General features: G+C 61.8%; 1 protein-coding gene across 1 annotated transcript; it reads left to right on the top strand.

The window, feature by feature from the left end:
• Positions 1-9,607: 9,607 nt before the first annotated feature.
• Positions 9,608-18,056, top strand: LOC306659014 (uncharacterized protein). Its single transcript, XM_079136266.1, has 2 exons — positions 9,608-13,996; positions 14,100-18,056. Exons 1-2 carry the CDS (start codon positions 10,814-10,816, stop codon positions 15,648-15,650), a joined length of 4,734 nt encoding a protein of 1,577 aa, XP_078992392.1. The 5' UTR covers positions 9,608-10,813; the 3' UTR covers positions 15,651-18,056.
• The last annotated feature ends 675 nt before the right edge of the window (positions 18,057-18,731 follow it).

Genomic DNA, 18,731 nt, shown 5'->3' with positions numbered 1-18,731 from the left:
GTCACAGAGCAGTGGGCAGCTGTACACCAGGCTCGGTGCTCAGGCCTACGCTGCAGCCCAGCCCCGGGGCAGCTGGGCACAGGCATGCTGGCTGCTAAGCCACTGCTCTGGCCACGAGCACCGCTGCTCACCTGGGCTTTGTCCCCAGAGCCCTGTGCAGCAGGGACCAGGACTCGGGCTTCCAGCGCTTAGAGAGCCGAGAGCCAAGCAGCCAGGAGAGGAGCTCAGCTGCCTTCCCCTGCCCAGGGCCCTGCCCAGGGCCCCTCACGGTCGTGGCCTCCCAGCTGGGCGGCATCCCTGGTTGCTGAAGCCAGGCATGCAGACTTGCTGGGGGTCTGGCCGCACTGAGGCTCTGGGCTGTCACTCTCACTCTCGGCTCAGAGCCCCTGCCCACAGACCTGCTTCCTGTTCACACAAGTTGCCGGCAGGCTGGGCCTGAGAGCGGCAGCCGCCTGGCTTCAGTGTGCTGGCAACTGAGAGCACTCTGGGCGCCGGGCCACGCTGAGCACAGCACAGACAGGTGACGGGGCCACAGCCCCACTGCGCGCCCGAGCCACCCTGCCCACCCTGCTCTGCGCCAGGAGGAGGGTGTCCAGGCCACAGATCACCCAGCCGGGACGGCACCTGCCGGCGGCAGTCACACTGTGGTTTGGCTCTCCTCCTTTCCCGTCCTGATGAAGCACTTTAAACACAGTCCGAAGAACGGTCAGCGGACCCCCAGGTTCCCCATCCTGCTCCACAGCTGCCCACCAGGGCCACACTTGCCATGCACTTCTCTCTCCATACACCCGTGTGCACACGCACAGACACGCAGACGCAGGCAGACACACACAGTCACCGACATGCAGACACACGCAGACAGACACATTTAGTCACAGACATGCAGAGGCAGGCAGACACACACAGATATGCAGTCACACATTCAGACAGTCACAGACACAGACACACACATTCAGACACAGACACACACATTCAGACACAGACACGCAGACACACACATTCAGACACAGTCACAGACACACACATTCAGACACAGTCACAGACACAGACACACACACATACATTCAGACACAGACACAGACACACACATTCAGACACAGACACACACATTCAGACACAGACAGACACACACATTCAGACACAGACACAGACACATACATTCAGACACAGACACAGACACACACATTCAGACACAGACACACACATTCAGACACAGACACAGACACACATATTCAGACACAGACACACACATTCAGACACAGACACACACATTCAGACACAGACACAGACACACACATTCAGACACAAACACACACATTCAGACATAGACACAGACACAAACACAGACACACATTCAGACACAGTCAGACACAGACACATATTCAGTCACAGACACAGACACATACATTCAGACACAGACACAGACACACACATTCAGACACAGACACACATTCAGACACAGACACAGACACACACATTCAGACACAGACACACACATTCAGACACAGTCACAGACACAGACACAGACACACACATTCAGACACAGTCACAGACACACATTCAGACAGACACAGACACACACATTCAGACACAGACACAGACACACACAGACACAGGCACACACATTCAGACACAGACACAGACACACACATTCAGACACAGACACAGACACATTCAGACACACACACATTCAGACACAGACACAGACACACATTCGGACACATGCAGGCACACTGATACAAATAGACACACAGACACATTCAGACACAGACACACACATTCAGACACAGACACAGACACACACAGACACACACATTCAGACACAGACACAGACACATTCAGACACACACACATTCAGACACAGACACAGACACACATTCGGACACATGCAGGCACACTGATACAAATAGACACACAGACACATTCAGACAGACACAGACACATTCAGACACACACACATTCAGACACAGACACACATTCAGACACAGACACACACATTCAGGCACAGACACAGACACACACATTCAGACACAGACACAGGTACACACATACAGACACATGCAGGCACACTGATACAAATAGAGACACAGACACATTCAGACACAGACACACAGACACACACATTCAGACACAGACACACACATTCAGGCACAGACACAGACACACACATTCAGACACAGACACGCAGACACATACAGACACATGCAGGCACTGATACAAATAGACACACAGACACATTCAGACACAGACACACAGACACACACATTCAGACACAAACACACATTCAGACACACACACATTCAGACACATGCAGGCACACTGATACAAATAGACACACAGACACATTCAGACACAGACACGCAGACACACACAGACACATGCAGACAGATACATGCAGACCCACAGGCAGACACACACGTGCACTTTTTATGAGCGATGGAGGGTGAGCCACACACCTGAGTCACGTGGTAACTGGAAGCAAGAGAACCGGGCTTTGGTGGAGGCAGCACTGTGCTGGGCCACCACGGCGTCCTCTCCGGCTGGCTGCTCGTGCATGCTGCGCGGCGCCTGGGGTGCCAGGCTAGTGGTCCTGCCTACTCCCTCCTGCCCACTGTCGTGGGGGGCTGAGGGGCAGCGTGAGGAGGGGCTGAAACCAGGGAACGCCTCCTGGCCGAGCAGACCCTCTGCCATTCAGCGTGGGCACCCACGCGGGTGCAGGCACAGTGCCGGGCATCGGCCAGCAGCCTGATGCACTTGTAGGAAATGTACCACGGCTCCCTACACAGCAGGTGCAGCTGTCAGCCACCTAGCTACAGAACCACAGGTAACGGACAGCTGTCACCTGGCTTCACTGGACAGTCCCTCTAGACTGGCCAACACCAGTGTGGAGCAGCAGCCCCCTCACGGCTGCCCAGCTGGGTCCCTGCTCTGCCCCGTCTTCCGGTTTTTAGAAGGTACTTCACCTCTTGGCATTAGATTTTCCTTATTCACAGATCTATCAGATTTACTTGTAAAATATTGGGAACCTCAACTGAAGGGTCCTCTTGTTCAAAATCAGTCTGACTGGAGCTGGTGTGGCTCAGCAGTAGAGCAGACGCCTCGCGTGCACTAGGCTCTCGGTTCTCCCCCAGCGCCAAGAAAACCCCCCAAAACAAAACCTGTCTCATTTAAAATCTGTCTTGTTTATAAAAATCACTAATAATAAACCTAGATTGCTTCTATTTTTTGTACTGGGGATTGAACCCAGGGGTGCTTAACCACTGAGTCACATCTCCAGCCCTTTTTATTTTTGTTTTGAGACAGGGTCTTGCTAAGTTACTTAGGGCCTTGCTGCATTGCTGAAGCTAGCCTCAAACTTCGATCCTCTTGATTCGGCCTCCTGCGTTGCTGGGATTACAGACACGGACCCCACGCTCAGGGACCCCTCTCCTTTTGTAAGAACGTGGCAGATGCTCTGTGGGAACCTGCCAGTGGGTCTCTGGTAGAGGAGCAGGGACTTGGGGCAGGTGGGTGTTGATCCGTGGCAGGTGCTCAGGTCCTGGAGGACACCTATTGAAAGTGCCCTGTTGGGTACTGAACTCGTCAACAGCTGAGCCGACCCAATCGGCCCTGTGGAGAGCCCCGGATCAGATGGTGGGGCAGCCCAGAGGGTCTCTGTCCTCAGGCTATACTGTCCTCCAGAGTGGCCGGGAGGACCCAGTGGAGCCCAGTGGAATAGCCGGGAATCTGTCAGTGAGCCAAGGGAGAGGCTGCGGACAAAGGCCGAGGCCCCTCCTGCCCAGGGAGCTGCAGGGCAGTGAGCTGAGGAGGGCAGGAGGGGCCTGCTTGCTGGTGGGAGCAGCCGGGGACGAGGCAGCCCTGGAGAGCACACCTGCGGGTCACTGTGGAATGTGCATCCACTGTGTCCAGGCGAGAAGAAGCAGGGCCTCTGCCTGCGAGCTCACGGCAAGGGACGGGCACAGACACCATCCTGTGGACATGCAGGAGCAGGGGTGCCGTGAGGGGTCCGTCACCTGCCAGCACACAGCCTGGGCTGAGCTCAAGGAGTGACGGGGGGGCGGGGGGGGCGGACCGGACAGGGGAACAGACCACAGGGCTGGACGACCTTGGTCCCCAGAGGGGCAGAGGACAGTGCACCTGGGCAGAGAGAGCTGTCCCATGGCTTGTCCTGGGAGGGGAAGGACATGGCAGCAAGGTGGCCTGTCACAGGAGCCAGGACAAGGGTGGTGGTGCTGGCCTGGAGGTGCCTGCGGAGTCTTGCTGAGCAGGCCCCAGTGCCACACGGAGCCTGCTCAAGCGCATCCGAGACCTGAGGACAAGGCGAGGGCCGGTCCCTGCGGGAGGACTCCAGGGTGGGGCCAGGCTCTGGCGGCTCCCCCATGGCCCCTGCTGGAGCCACCCACCCTGCTGCAGGACAGTCCCGAGGACCCGGACGGGCGGAAGCTGATGGGTCCTCAGGCAGGGTGTGCTGGGCTGCGAGGTGTGTCCAAGGCGATTGTGTTAGATGACCTTTCCCACCAGCCAGTCGCCAATGCCTACATTAGGCAGGCTCCTGGTGCCCATGTTTGTGCTGGCCCTGGAGGGTGGACTCCTCTCCTCTCCGGGCCAGGCTCTGCCGCTGGTCCCAGTGCCTGAGGGACACGGTGAACAGGCTCGGGCATGTCTGCTGGCTGCTGCTAGCCAAGGAGCATCCCAGGTGGGCAGCTGTCTCCAGCAGAGTGCAGCCACTCAGAATAGGCCCCGGAGCCTCCCACTGCAGGTTAGGCCAGAGCGGGGAGGCTGAGGACAAGACCACGGCAGGGGTCTGTGGCAGACAGGCAGAGCTGCCCTCCTCTGATTCGGTGACTCTGGGGGTGCAGCAGGGTCTGTGGCAGACAGGCAGAGCTGCCCTCCTCTGATTCGGTGACTCTGGGGGTGCAGCAGGGTCTGTGGCAGACAGGCAGAGATGCCCTCCTCTGATTCGGTGACTCTGGGGTGCAGGGGGTCTGTGGCAGACAGGCAGAGCTGCCCTCCTCTGATCAGAGACTTTGGGGGTGCACAGGGGTGTCACAGGATCATGGCCTGGGCTCGTGGAGGTGTCTTGCTGGAAAGGCTCTATGAGGAGGCTGCCTGAAGTAGGACCTGCAGATGAACAGGAGGCTGCCAGAGAGGCAGGGACGCTCGTGTGGAGGGAGACAGGTCTTGGAGGCTGGAGCTAGGAGAGGAGAGCACAGAGTAGGAAGGGCCACCCTGTCCGCAGCCAGGAGTCCAAAGAGAGCTCTTCCACTCTGTCCTCAGGCGTCTGCCCCTCCTACCAGGCACGTGTGGGCCCTGGGGTGACCTGGAGAGGGAGACGAGCTTCCTGTTCAGGTGCAGCCTCCACCTAGTGGGGCCACACAGGAGTAGTTCCACTCCCTGAAATCACCGTGGATCTCAGAAAGTTAGCCACATGCTGAAGAAAAGCCGTGGTCATAGGCTCCAGGACCACCCCACAAGGGGACACCATAGTCATGGATTGAGGGGGCAGATGTACTGAGGTGGAGGAGCTGGTGTGGGCGAGAGCTGGACCTGCAGACTGGGGAGGTGGCCTGCAGCGGGGAGCCCTGCCCAGCAGTGGTGTGGGTGGCCAGAGCACAGGGTAGCAGAGATCACAGGAGGGAGACCCGGGGCCAGCGAGTGTTGTTGAGCACAAGCGACTCCCTGTGGGAACTGCAGTCTGATGTGTCTCTGATCCGTCACCGGGCAGCACTCCAGACCTCTGCAAACAGCCCTCCTCCTGCCGTAGGGCCTTGGTGGAGGCCGAGGCCACTGTGAAGAGGCATGGCCTGCTCACCAGAAAAGAATGCAAGGCCCTGGCCTAATCCCCTGACCCCTGCCTATGAATCCTAGAAGAGCCTCTGACCGCTGTGAGCAGGACCTCTCCTGGAGGAGGCAGCCCTGGACCTCTGCAACTCCGCCAGGACTGATGGAGGGAGGCCCCTGCTGTGTCACTCCGGGGTCGGGCTGACCGCCAGAGGGGAGCCGCCTGTCCGTCCCGTGGAGCCGCCGGCCTGGGTGAAGGCCACACCCGGCTCAGCGCCACAGGACTCCTGTGGCCCCAGGACGCGCAGCAAGCCCAAGTCGGCTCGCACCACGGGAGGGGTGCGGCCCGAGCCGGCAGGTGGGTGGGGCTGGGCCGGCAGACCACCCTGCGTCTCCTGGCAGGCGGGAGGGTGCAGGCGCCTCCTGCAGGCGCCTCCTGCAGCCGCCTCGTCAGGGAGGAACTTGGGGTGAGGCAGGTCACACCGTCCTGGGTGCTGGGCCTCGAGGTCTTTAGGCAGGCCACCAGCATGTCCCCACAGCATGCTATCAGCCTGGCTATTTCAGTCATCCTAATGACTCGGCCTGAGAAGTCATCAACATGGTTGAAATAGCCCAGCCAGCCCCGCGGGCCAGGGCTGTGTGGCCACCACGCTCCTGAGGGACTGTGGGCCTGAGGCTCCTGCCAGCAGGCCAGGCTGCTTCAGTGCATGGGGACAGAGTCCCTTCTCACATCTCTGCAGGCCTGTGGCTCCTGGGAACTCTCCCAGGAGCTGGGGGCCGGTCCTGGCCGTTGCCCGTGAGGGTTCTCAGGCCCACGACGGAGGTGTGACAGGCGTCCAAAGCCCACACAGGACCTCCCTGGAGGGTGGGCTTCAGAACCACAGGTGCGCCCCGGGCAAGGTCCTGGGTACACACCTCAGGGTTCCAACCTGGGCCAGTCCAAGACGCCAGAGCTGTGGAGATGGGCGGGCTGGTGAGGTGTGGAGGACAGACGCGGGGTCAGGCTGCTCTGTCTTAGTGTGCTCTGCCGCTCAGCGTCCCCTCATGGTGACAAACAGCTTCGAGGGACAGCTTATACCGAAAATGGGAAGGGCAGAGAAAAGCAGCCAGGCAGGAGGCGAGGCTAACGGGTGAGTGGGTTCGGGCACGAGGCCCGTGACCTTCCGGAGAGAACACTGCTCGCTGTGGGGTGCGGTGGAGCTCCTGTGGGCAGCGAGCTGGGCGTGCTCCCCGCGGGTGGAGGCGGCAGTGCTGCAGGGCGTAGCTGGAGTGTCTGGGTGCCCGGGCAGTACCTGTGTGCGGGGCTGGAGGTGCTGCTCAGGAGGACCTCCTGGAGCTGGGTCCGGGGGCCTGGGGTGTGCCTGTGGGACCCCGGATGTCAGCCAGAGACAGAGCTGGGCTGTTGCCAGGGGCCATCCCAAGATGCTGAGCCTCAGTGGCCACCAATTAGAAACTGCCGTGTCGCTTCCCTAGCCTGGGAAATGCAAAGACGTGGCCTGACTGAAGCCAGCCACCACCAGGGCGCCACAGATCCAGCTCTGTCTCCCTCGGAGATGGGACAGGGCCCTCAGACCAAAGCGGCTGTGCACGGCCCTGCAGCCCAACAGCGCCTGCCGAGGCTCGATCCTCTGCTTTGGAAGGCTGGCGGGGAGCCTGGGGCAGCCGCGGAGCACTTTCCTAGAGCAGGGGAGGCCCAAAATGGCTCTCTGGTGGTGCCCAGGGAAGGTCCGCCTCCTCGGGTGGGCGGTGGCCTCTCTCCCAGAGCAGCCTCATGGGGACTCTACTGTGTGGGAGGGGTGTGTCCACAGAGCACCGCAGGGAGAGGCCGGTCAGACAGCCCTCCCATGACCAGCAGGTGCTGCAGAGGGCAAGCAGAGCCCCAGCCACCACATGGGCACCTCTGAGGCCCCCGGCTCCTCTGTCTCTCTCAACCCAAGATGCTGACCAGGGCAGTCGAGGGCCAGTCCTGGTTATCGGCATGAGGACGCAGAGTGGCCCTGTCCAGCAGGAGTGGCCCCTTCACATCCAGTGGCTCAGAGGTCCGGTAGCTGCGCCCTGGATGAGTTTATTCTGTACTCTGCTCATGGCGCTGGGCTCACTCCTTGGGGGGCTGCTGTGTGTTCAGGCTGGAGTTTCTATTTAGGTCCCATCCACCGTCGGCTCTCCAAATGCATGGCTCTGAGGCTTGGAGAGACTTGGCCTCGCAGTGGAGACCTGCCCAGCTGCAAGGACCTCCTCAAGGGCTCGATGGGAGCACTGCACTGTGTGCCTCCCCCTCTGCTGGTGGAGTGCTCCCACCTGTGAGCCTCCTTCTCTGCTGGTGGAGTGCTCCCACCTGTGTGCCTCCCCCCTCTCCTGGTGGAGTGCTCCTGTGTGCCTCCCCCTTTGCTGGTGGAGTGCTCCCACCTGTGTGCCTCCCCCTCTGCTGGTGGAGTGCTCCCGTGTGCCTCCCCCTCTGCTGGTGGAGGGCTCCCACCCGTGTGCCTCCCCCTCTGCTGGTGGAGTGCTCCCGTGTGCCTCCCCCTCTGCTGGTGGAGGGCTCCCACCCGTGTGCCTCCCCCTCTGCTGGTGGAGTGCTCCCACCCGTGTGCCTCCCCCTCTGCTGGTGGAGTGCTCCCACCCGTGTGCCTCCCCCTCTGCTGGTGGAGTGCTCCCACCCGTGGGCCTCCCCCTCTGCTGGTGGAGTGCTCCCACCCGTGTGCCTCCCCCTCTGCTGGTGGAGTGCTCCCACCCGTGTGCCTCCCCCTCTGCTGGTGGAGTGCTCCCACCCGTGTGCCTCCCCCTCTGCTGGTGGAGTGCTCTCACCCGTTTGCCTCCCCCTCTGCTGTTGGAGTGCTCCCACCCGTGTGCCTCCCCCTCTGCTGGTGGAGTGCTCCCACCCGTGTGCCTCCCCCTCTGCTGGTGGAGTGCTCCCACCCGTGTGCCTCCCCCTCTGCTGGTGGAGTGCTCCCACCCGTGTGCCTCCCCCTCTGCTGGTGGAGTGCTCCCACCTGTGTACCTCCCCCTCTGCTGGTGGAGTGCTCCCACCCGTGTGCCTCCCCCTCTGCTGGTGGAGTGCTCCCACCTGTGTACCTCCCCCTCTGCTGGTGGAGTGCTCCCGTGTGCCTCCCCCTCTGCTGGTGGAGTGCTCCCGTGTGCCTCCCCCTCTGCTGGTGGAGTGCTCCCGTGTGCCTCCCCCTCTGCTGGTGGAGTGCTCCCATGTGCCTCCCCCTCTGCTGGTGGAGTGCTCCCGTGTACCTCCCCCTCTCCTGGTGGAGTGCTCCCGTGTGCCTCCCCCTCTGCTGGTGGAGTGCTCCCGTGTGCCTCCCCCTCTGCTGGTGGAGTGCTCCCGTGTGCCTCCCCCTCTGTTGGTGGAGTGCTCCTGCCTGTGTGCCAATCCACTCTTTGCTTCTCCCTTAGAGCTCTTCGCCAGTCTGCATCCTCTCACGGTGACAAACTGCTTCAAGAGAGAGCTTGTATGGACGACAGGCTTATTTTGGCTCACAGTCTCTGAGGGTTCAGTCCATTCTGGCCTGTGGCCTGTGGTAGCAAGGACATCACTCAGGAGCATGTGGTAACCTGATTACCTGTAGCCCCAGCTACTCAGGAGGCTGGGGCAGGAGGATCCTAAGCTTGTTCCAGGCCAGCCACATGACAAGGTCTTGTCTCAGAAAAGAGGAAGACTGGTGCTTCCTGAGCTTGGGCCCCAGGTCCTCCAGATGCCTGGTGTCCTGGCATGAGGGCATATCTGTAGGCACCTTCTGTGTGGTCCAACTGTGTCAAAAAGGAAGGGTCGTCTGGGGCCTGAGGGCAGGAGCCCCGGGCTACCTTGGGCTCCATTCCTCCGGACTGGGTGGTCTCAGGGCCGTATCTCTGAGGCCTCAGGTGCTTGTGCATAAGGTTGGGGGTGAGCAGGGGACGAGGCTGCTCCCCTATCACACTAGGGCTGGCTGAGTAACAGGTTTATAAAGGATGTGTATGTGGCTTCTCAAAACAGCTCTCTTCTGGGGAGACGCAGAAAGGTGAGACTCACACCTCCCTGCACGTTTCCTTGCAGCCTGTTTCAGCAGGGCCAGTCTCTGCAGCTTGGTGCACGCCATCCCAGTGAGGCTGGGCCCCTAGCAAAGCCCCTGGGCCAGGCCTCCAGCAGTCTCAGTTCCTTGATATTGGGGTAGTCCTGTGAAGACCCTGCCAGCAGGGCTGGAAGCCTTGTTCTGTCTCTGGTTGTCTCCCTCAAATGCACAGCTGGCAGGGGCAGCAGCAGGGCCTGAGCTCTGGGCGGGCCTTCACAGAGCCGCCTCAGAGCTGTACCATGCCAGCTCTGCAGGCCGGCTGGGCGGTGCGGTCAGTGGGTGCCAGAAGACGTCTCCAGGCCCTCCATCCTGGGGGCTCTCTGCACGCCAGCAGGGTTCCCCCAGCTCCGACCTCCACGCTGTGACCATTCCTGGGGCCCAGTGTCCACTCAGCAACTAGCTCCTGCCCAGGAGCCCAGTGGGGGGATCCATCAGGATCTGCCTCCCATCCAGGGCCCTGGCCTACAACTGCCATCAGAGTCTCTGCACTAGCAGCCTGAGGATTATGGTAGAATGAATTTCAGCATTAATTCTGTCTTTCCTATTAAAGCTAAGCATATGCACAGACCATGCAGACAATATAAATTGTTATACTTCATTTTTTTTCCTATTTATACCAGCAAAATATATCCTTTTTTATTTAAAAATAACTTATATAAGCAAAGTGGTTTTTCCAAAGTACATTCACAAAGTTAATGAGTGGACTTTTCAAAGCACTCAGGAGCAGAGTGCTTAAGAAGTCAGGGCTACTTAACAGGAAACCATGGTTCAGGAAAGCTGTGGGCATCCCTGACATCCCAGGTTAACGGCAGGGACAACTCGGCCCCCCATGCGCTTCCTGCTAGCCCCAGGCACTCAGGATGTGGGACTGCCCATCAGAAACATTCTCCAGGCTAAGCTTGGGACAATGCTGGTAAAATATGTGACCGTCCATTTTTTTTCCCTACAGTCCTAAGGGCAACAAGAGCCGCAGTTGTAAGATGTCGATGGATGCACAGGCGCTGAGGAAGAAGCTCAGCCGCACGTGTGGCCAGGTGGCCCGTGCCCTCCTCGGCAGCCTCCTGATGTACGTCACAGACCGTGCGGACGGGCCTCAGAGGGCAGCGGGTCCAGGGCTCGTGGTGGGCTGCCCACCGCAGCCTCAGGAGGCCAGCCAGAGGCCCACACGCTTCCAGCTTCTACAGGCCAAGTTCATGGGCACAGGCCGGGAACACCACCTCAAGAGGACCAGGGAGGTGGGCAGGCTGATCTCCAAGGACAAGCAGGGCCCCAGCAGGAGTCTCGTGAGTGCCACCATCAACAAGCTCCTCGAGAAGACCAAGCAGGGGGCTAGCAGCCCTGGCCAGGGGTCCCTGCCTGGTGAGAAGCCCCGGTGGGGCCCCCCTGGTGGGAAGAACACCGTGAAAAACATCCTGAGGAAGTTCCTGGCTGCGCAGGAGAAGGAAAAGGAGAAAGAAGCAGAAGCAGGGGAGAAGCCCCCCGGCCGGCAGCCTGCAGCCGCCAGGGGCCCCCTGCCAAGGACTGTGGGCAGGAGCTCCATCTTGTCCAAGCTGCGAGAGAGATTTGAGCAGAGCAGCTGCCTCCACTCGGAGGCCAGCCTGCTACCACTCCACAAGGAGGGGCGGAGGAGCCTGCAGAAGAAGATGCACAGGCCAGAGCTGCGGGTGCTCCACACGGCCACCATGGCCACCAGCTGTACCAGGACGCCCCCTGCCCGCTTTCTGGCCTGCACAGCTGAGCCTCTGCTGGCCCTCAGCATAGCCACTGTTGTCTGCGGCCCCCGGAGCTGGCTGTCTCACTGTGCAAAAATCAGGCACTTGGACTCCAGGCATTGGCCCAGGAGAGACACCAGCATGTCCCCCAAGTCAGGGGACACAGAGCCCAACAGGGACAAAATGCCAGGAACAGGGGCCCTGAGCAAGGAGCCCCGAGGAGAAGCAAAGCCCTCGAAGTCTTCAATTCCCCAGGTGGCCTCTCACGGGGACAGACAACCAGCCCTGAATACCATGGAGGGCACTCCCCAGCAGGCCTCCTGGGCCTCTTGGGAAGCCCTGCCTGACAACGTGCCCCTGCTGTCCCCATTCGGACCAGCCAGCCCCAGGGGGGCTGGGCCAGCTGAAGGGGACAGGACAGTGGAGCCCACAGCAAAGGAACCAGGAGGCCACATCTGGGAGCTGAAGGAGGAGGCTGCAGGGGAGGCCCCTGATGTCACCATGACCGTGTGCAGCTCTGAGGATGAAGCAGAAAGTGGGCCTCCAGCCTCAGACAGGAAGCCCCTCTTTGCCACCCAGAGGCACCTTCCAGAGCAGGGGCCAGCAGCACAGACCCCCCCGCTGGCCACCCCCACAGTCCAGGCTACACGGCGAATACAGCCAGTGGTGGAGTCTCCACAGATCACCCTGCGGTTTCCAGTTGTCCACGAAATGCTGGCCCCTCCAGGGCCCCTGCAAGGCACCTCGCCTGGCGAGGATGGGCATCCCCAAGCTTCAGAAGGGCACGCTCTGGGTGCGAGTGCACACGCGGGGTTTCCCACTGCGACTGAGGACTGCCCTGCCTTGGGGAGTCGGCGCCCGTCCTGCGGGGCACCAGCGAGCCTTGGTGCTTCCTCCGAGCCAGGATCCCCAGAAGCCCTGAGGGCCACTGCCTCCCTGGGTCCTGGAGGCCCACAGGTGGTCCTGGCACCAAACTCTCCAAAAAGTACCCTTGGAGGGAAGGGGAACGATCACAGCCTTGTGAGCTCCAGGGAGGGTGGCAGTCCCAGCGCTGGCTCTGAGCTCAGCTGCCAGAAGCATCTGTTGCCGGAATCAAATGAAATTCCGGCCCCTAACCACGGCACCTCACCAAATTATTCCACATTTGCATCCCAAGGCCATCCAGGAGGGAGCGCCTGCTTCGCCTCTGGCAGCCAGCAAGCACCGGCTCCTAGAGGCCCTGAGAGTCCTACCATGAGTGACAGGAGAGTCCTGTGTGGGCAGGAAGAGGGCAAAGGCCCCCCAACAGAGTCAGCTCAGCCACTGAGGGTTGCCCAGGAAGATGCCGGCCGTGAGTTGAGCAAGAACAGACTGTCCCCATTAGATGAGCCTCGCCAGCCTAGTGGGAGAGCCTCTAGGGTCACAGCACCTGCAGGGAAGGTCCCACACCCTACCACACCACCATCGCGGGGCTGCCGGGCCCCTGAGGACAGGGCGGCACCTGCACGGGGCGCCCAGGACCCCCAGGACAGGGCGGCACCTGCACAGGGCGCCCAGGACCCCCAGGACAGGAAGGCACCTGCACGGGGCGCCCAGGACCCCCAGGACAGGGCGGCACCTGCACGGGGCGCCCAGGACCCCCAGGACAGGGCGGCACCTGCACGGGGCGCCCAGGACCCCCAGGACAGGGCGGCACCTGCACGGGGCGCCCAGGACCCCCAGGACAGGAAGGCACCTGCACGGGGCGCCCAGGACCCCCAGGACAGGAAGGCACCTGCACGGGGCGCCCAGGACCCCCAGGACAGCGCGGCACCTGCACGGGGCGCCCAGGACCCCCAGGACAGGAAGGCACCTGCACGGGGCGCCCAGGACCCCCAGGACAGGGCGGCACCTACACGGGGCGCCCAGGACCCCCAGGACAGGAAGGCACCTGCACGGGGCGCCCAGGACCCCCAGGACAGGGCGGCACCTACACGGGGCGCCCAGGACCCCCAGGACAGGGCGTCACCTGCACGGGGCGCCCAGGACCCCCAGGACAGGAAGGCACCTACACGGGGCGCCCAGGACCCCCAGGACAGGGCGTCACCTGCACGGGGCGCCCAGGACCCCCAGGACAGGAAGGCACCTACACGGGGCGCCCAGGACCCCCAGGACAGCGCGGCACCTGCACGGGGCGCCCAGGACCCCCAGGACAGCGCGGCACCTGCACGTGGCGCCCAGGACCCCCAGGACAGCGCGGCACCTGCACGGGGCGCCCAGGACCCCCAGGACAGGGCGGCACCTGCACGGGGCGCCCAGGACCCCCAGGACAGGGCCGCACCTGCACGGGGCGCCCAGGACCCCCAGGACAGGGCGGCACCTGCACGGGGCGCCCAGGACCCCCAGGACAGGGCGGCACCTGCACGGGGCGCCCAGGACCCCCAGGACAGGGCGGCACCTGCACGGGGCGCCCAGGACCCCCAGGACAGGGCGGCACCTGCACGGGGCGCCCAGGACCCCCAGGACAGGGCCGCACCTGCACGGGGCGCCCAGGACCCCCAGGACAGGGCGGCACCTGCACGGGGCCGGACCCCAGGACCTGCCGGGCGCCCAGGACCCCCAGGACAGGGCGGCACCTGCACGGGGCGCCCAGGACCCCCAGGACAGGGCGGCACCTGCACGGGGCGCCCAGGACCCCCAGGACAGGGAGGCACCTGCACTGGGCGCCCAGGACCCCCAGGACAGGGCGGCACCGTTGGGGATCATGGGGGCCCCTGAGGACCACAGCACAGAAGTGTGGACGGCCTTCGGTGGGGAGGAGCACAGAGCTCGGTCAGGTGGTAGTGCTGCTGCTGGAGGAAGTGGGCCCCTGGGAGACGCTCTGCCCCCAGGACCTGGCAAGCACCTCTTGACACCCCGCCCGTCCCCTGCGCACAGCAGCCCAGCAGCAGAGGGGAGCGCCTGGGAGGACAGGACGGGGCCGCCCCCAGCAGGGGCGCCCGGCCAGGAGGTCGCCTTGGGCCCTTGCCTGGCGCTTGCTGAGCGCTGGCCGTGTGTTCCACTGGACTTGGCATCCGCGGGCCCCTGGAGCCCAGCCAGCAGAGCCCTGGGAGGAGGCCCTGGGCCCAGCCGCCCCACATCTCACAGCAGCCCCTCAGGGTCCCTGGGCCAGCCTCGGGGGCCTGCGGCAGACCAGCAGGCGCAGGACAGCGGGAGCCTCCAGCCAGCCGCACGTGCTTTCCCCGGAGTGGCCGGCGCCCCGGCGCCTCTCTCCCGGCCGGCTCCAGAGCAGGAAGCCCGGCCTGTGGGGCCGAGGGCTGCCGCCAAGGCAGAGTGCTTGGGGCCTACACGGCCAGGCCCAGGGAAGCCAGAGCGTCTCTTCAAACCTGAGGAAAGTGTCACAGGGCACGAGAGGCCACACCAGACACAAGAGCCAGCGGGGTTTGGAAATGGAGGGACAGCACCAAGGGGCGAGAAGGTCGAGCTGTGTGTGGCAGAGCCTTGGGCACAGGCTGCTCAGGACCTGGCAGGGGCACAGAAGGCAGCAGGGATGGCGAAGCCCTGCCAGCCCAGGGCCAGGGGCCGGCAGCGCCCACTGGGGCCCTGCGGGAGGCCCGTGAGGAGCCCGACTCAAGAAGGCGACCCCAAGGCTGACAGGAGCCCAGCTCTGCCCTCGAGGACAAGTGAGGGGCCCTACAGCCTGGCTGCCCAGGGACAGGCCCAGGCCCAGGAACCGGCCGGCGGGGCAGCGTCCCAGGCTTGGGGGCAGCCTGACAGCTCAGCTGATGGAGCACCCGCTGCAGGGGCGGGTGGGAGATCCTGGAGGTCAATCCACAGGGCCAGTGGCTGGGGGAGTCTGGGGGCCCCATCCCCCACCCCGGGAAGCCGGCCCCTTGTGGGGCAGAGTGCTGCAGCCCCTCCCCCAGAGCCAGCAGACAGCTCCGCCCTGGCCCCCCAGCCCCCCGCCCAGGAGGGGCTCCCAGACACCCCTGGAGCAGAGAGGGACCTGTCAGAGGGTGAGCATCACAGGAGGTCAGTGCACTGCCCAAAATACAAGGCACAGAGCTTCAGGGACCAGAGAGCCTTCGACCTGTCCTTCAGACCCTCCCTGCTCAGGGCCAGTGATACCTTCGAAGTCCCAAAGTGAGACCCAGCTGTGAGCGGCCAGTGCTTGAGGCTCTAGCCTGGGGTTGAAATGTGCTTCCTGCCTATGCCATGCTTTGGGCATCCCCCACAGATTCCACTGTCCACCCTGCCCTTCCACCTCCATGCCAGCTGAGCTTGGGAGAGGAGCGTCGCCGAGGCCTGCCCCTCCCACAGCACCGCACTGCTTCCCTGGGCCCTGAGGCTGCTTCTCAGCACCAGCAAGGTGCCTGCTGGGCTGCTCGCAGGAGGTCCTGGTGCTCTGTCTGCACTATCCCTTGGAAGGCACCAGTGTGCACTCCTGACCCGGCAGAGCAGAACTCGCGCTGCGGGCTGCCCTGCCCTGCAGGCCGCCCTGCCCTGCCCTCTCATGCTGCTCTGGGAGCCCTCTGCTCCCCAGGGCCAGCCTTCCTCTCCATGTCCCTGCCAAGCACCCGAAGGCAGAGCCCGTGACTTGCAACCGGAGCCAGGCGTGTGTGGGAAGAAAGGCAATACTTCTCTGCGCTTCTGGGCCCCCAGGCCCGCACTAGCCAAGTGGAGGCCGAGGCTGCGTCAGGATGTGAGGGCTCTGCTGGGGCCTACTCCTACCACAGACCAACAGACCTTGGGACGTGCCTGGGAGCCAGCCCTGCAGATCCACCACGGGCTGTGTCAAAGGCCCCTGCTGCCGGTCTCCAGGGCTGGCCACCAATCTCCCTGCCTCTGCAGAGTGCACTCTGCCTGGGGGCCTTCTGTGCAGCCTAAGCTGTTGTGAGGAAGGATGGGGGAAGGAGGCCAGCCACTGCCCTGCCTCCACATCACTTGGTGCACTCTGCCCTCTTCCCCTGAGCCGTTCCATCAGCGTCTTCTCTGGGGCACGGCACACCCGTCCCAGGCCACCTCCACCTGAGGCTGGGCTTCCAGAGGTGCTGAGGAGGCAGCTGCCCTGCAGCGCAGTGCTCTGCAGAAAATTAATTTCTGCTTTTTGAAGACTTCTTGGGCTGGGGTTATAGCTCCGTTGGGAGCATGCCTGTCTTGCATGCACAAGGCCCTGGGTTCAATCCCCAGCACCACAGAAAAAAAGACTTCTTGGTGTTCACTTCTTTGCAACTGAGCAATGTCCTGAAACACCCTTCTGGCTCTGGAGAAGGCGCTTGGTGCTCACAGCAATCTTTATTTTCTGCGCTTACTTCAAGCTTGGAAAGCTAGCACATTCCTCCTTGGGATGTGCCAGGGAACACACCCCTCTCCTGGGGCCTCTGGATCCCTCACCCAGCTCAGAAGCTGCATGAGGGGTTGTGGGGTGTCGTGTTCCCTGCCCAGGAGTTTGGGGAGCCTGCACCCAGGGTTAGGGCTGGCTTTGGGAGCTGCCCAGTCTCAGGGGCCAGGAAGCAGAAGGGCAGGGTGGCCCCAGTAGAGGCCTCGACCAGCCTCTGGGAGCTGCTGACATGGAGCTGGGAGCTGCTGGATTCGGGAGGTAGCTTAGGCCCCAAGGTGCCCATGCAGGGCCACCCCCACCATACTCCAGCGAAACATTTCATCCATTTTATTTATTTATTTATGCTTTGTTCCAGAAAGGTTAAGGGGCAACCTTTGGCGAAGCATGTGATGACGGACATGAGATAAAAATACTGCCCTCACCAGCGTTCCCTCTAAAATAAGCAGCAGCAGCGCCTCGCTGCTATCTTTAGACAGACCAGGAGCCCTGGAGAGTGTCAGCTGGGTTCCTGCACAGCCAGCAGGTGGGCGCAGTCCCGCCACACAGCAGAGTGGAGGCCATCCACACCCTGTGGCCTGTCCCAACAAGGCCAGTGGGATTTTCCATGCAGATCTGGTCTGGAGACCACAAACACCAGCAGACTGCTGGCTGCAGAATCTGCATGGGAAAGGGACTTTGCGTCCCGGGGAGAGAGGCTGCCAGCTCCAGGGCTGAGACCACCAATGTGGGGTGCAAACCATCCTTAGCAGACATTTTAAGTAAGACCTCAAGGGGAGAACAGAGAGCAGGGGTCCATCTGGGACTTCACTTGAGCACCTGGGCAGCTCTTCACATTTGCCGCAGGTTTTTACAGACCCACGTGTGAGCGCCTGCACTCTTGCAAGCACACTGAGGATGAGGCTAGCATTTACCCAGTGTCTGCCATCTCAGCTATGATCTTTTAATTGTGTATCCACCCTCAGTATTTATTCTTCCTTCACATCCTTCTTTGTATATAAACAATTCTAAAGTGAATCAGTCAGAAAAAATAAGTATGTATTTTGTTTTATTATCTGCTTTAAGTTTTTACTAACTCCATACAGCTAGAAATAACTTCTAAGAAAGAAAATAACTGGACTGGGGATGTGTTCAAAGGTAGAGGGCTCTCCTACCATGCACCAGGCTCTGTATTGGAGTCCCAGGCTGAAAAAATAAAGTGTGTTACGGATCTTTCCCTTGCATCTATGAAGGGTTGTGTGAAACAGAATTCTCAGGAAGCAGTCAGGGAACAAGGAGTGCATGATGGGCAGGGCTCAGCAGGGCTATTGTCCAGGACACGCAGGTGTGGGAGGGAATCCTCTTAGTGTGTGCTGGGGAGGAAGGAAGGGCACCTCCCACAGGACACCCCGGGTCGAGCTGAATGACTGCTTGTTCCGTTGCATACCACAGTGTGGTGTGGACACAGGCAGTGGGCGCAGCCCCATGGAACACCTGCCTCCCTCCAGGACACCAGACAGCTTGGTGCCCACAATGGGCAACAGTGCATCTTCCCTGAACAGCTCAGGACCACAGGCAGCATCCCACTGCTGTGCAGAGACAGGCAACGCTGTGGACAGCGGCTTCAGGGGCCACCACAGAGTCTTCTAAGTCTAGCTGGACGGAGATGGTGCTCAGCTCACCAGTGGTTCTGAAGCTAGAGAAGGAAAGCACTCAGTAAAGCACAGGTCGCCCTTGTTCAGTCAGTGGCAATGAAATAAGGGCGGATTTCTGAAATCCACGGGCTTGCTGGCATCAGCAGGCCATATGCTTAACACTCAGGACCCATAGCAAACCAAGGCAGAGGGGAGAGCAGCGGGCACCGCCGTGTTGGGAGGGAGACCAGCTCTGCCCCAGGCTCCGAGGCCCGGC

Source organism: Sciurus vulgaris (assembly GCF_902686455.1).
Source record: "Sciurus vulgaris genome assembly, chromosome: 4".
NCBI classification, from domain to species: Eukaryota; Metazoa; Chordata; class Mammalia; order Rodentia; family Sciuridae; genus Sciurus; species Sciurus vulgaris.
The sequence above is the reverse complement of the archived record's forward strand: the minus strand, read 5'-3'. Positions and strand labels throughout refer to the sequence as shown.

Bases quoted from the DNA above. Each gene is read 5' to 3' on its own strand.
- LOC306659014 (XM_079136266.1), top strand. From the start codon at position 10,814: ATGTCGATGGATGCACAGGCGCTGAGGAAGAAGCTCAGCCGCACGTGT. The intron at 13,997-14,099 runs GCACCTGCACGG...GCCGGACCCCAG, and splicing joins AGGACCCCCAGGACAGGGCG to GACCTGCCGGGCGCCCAGGA.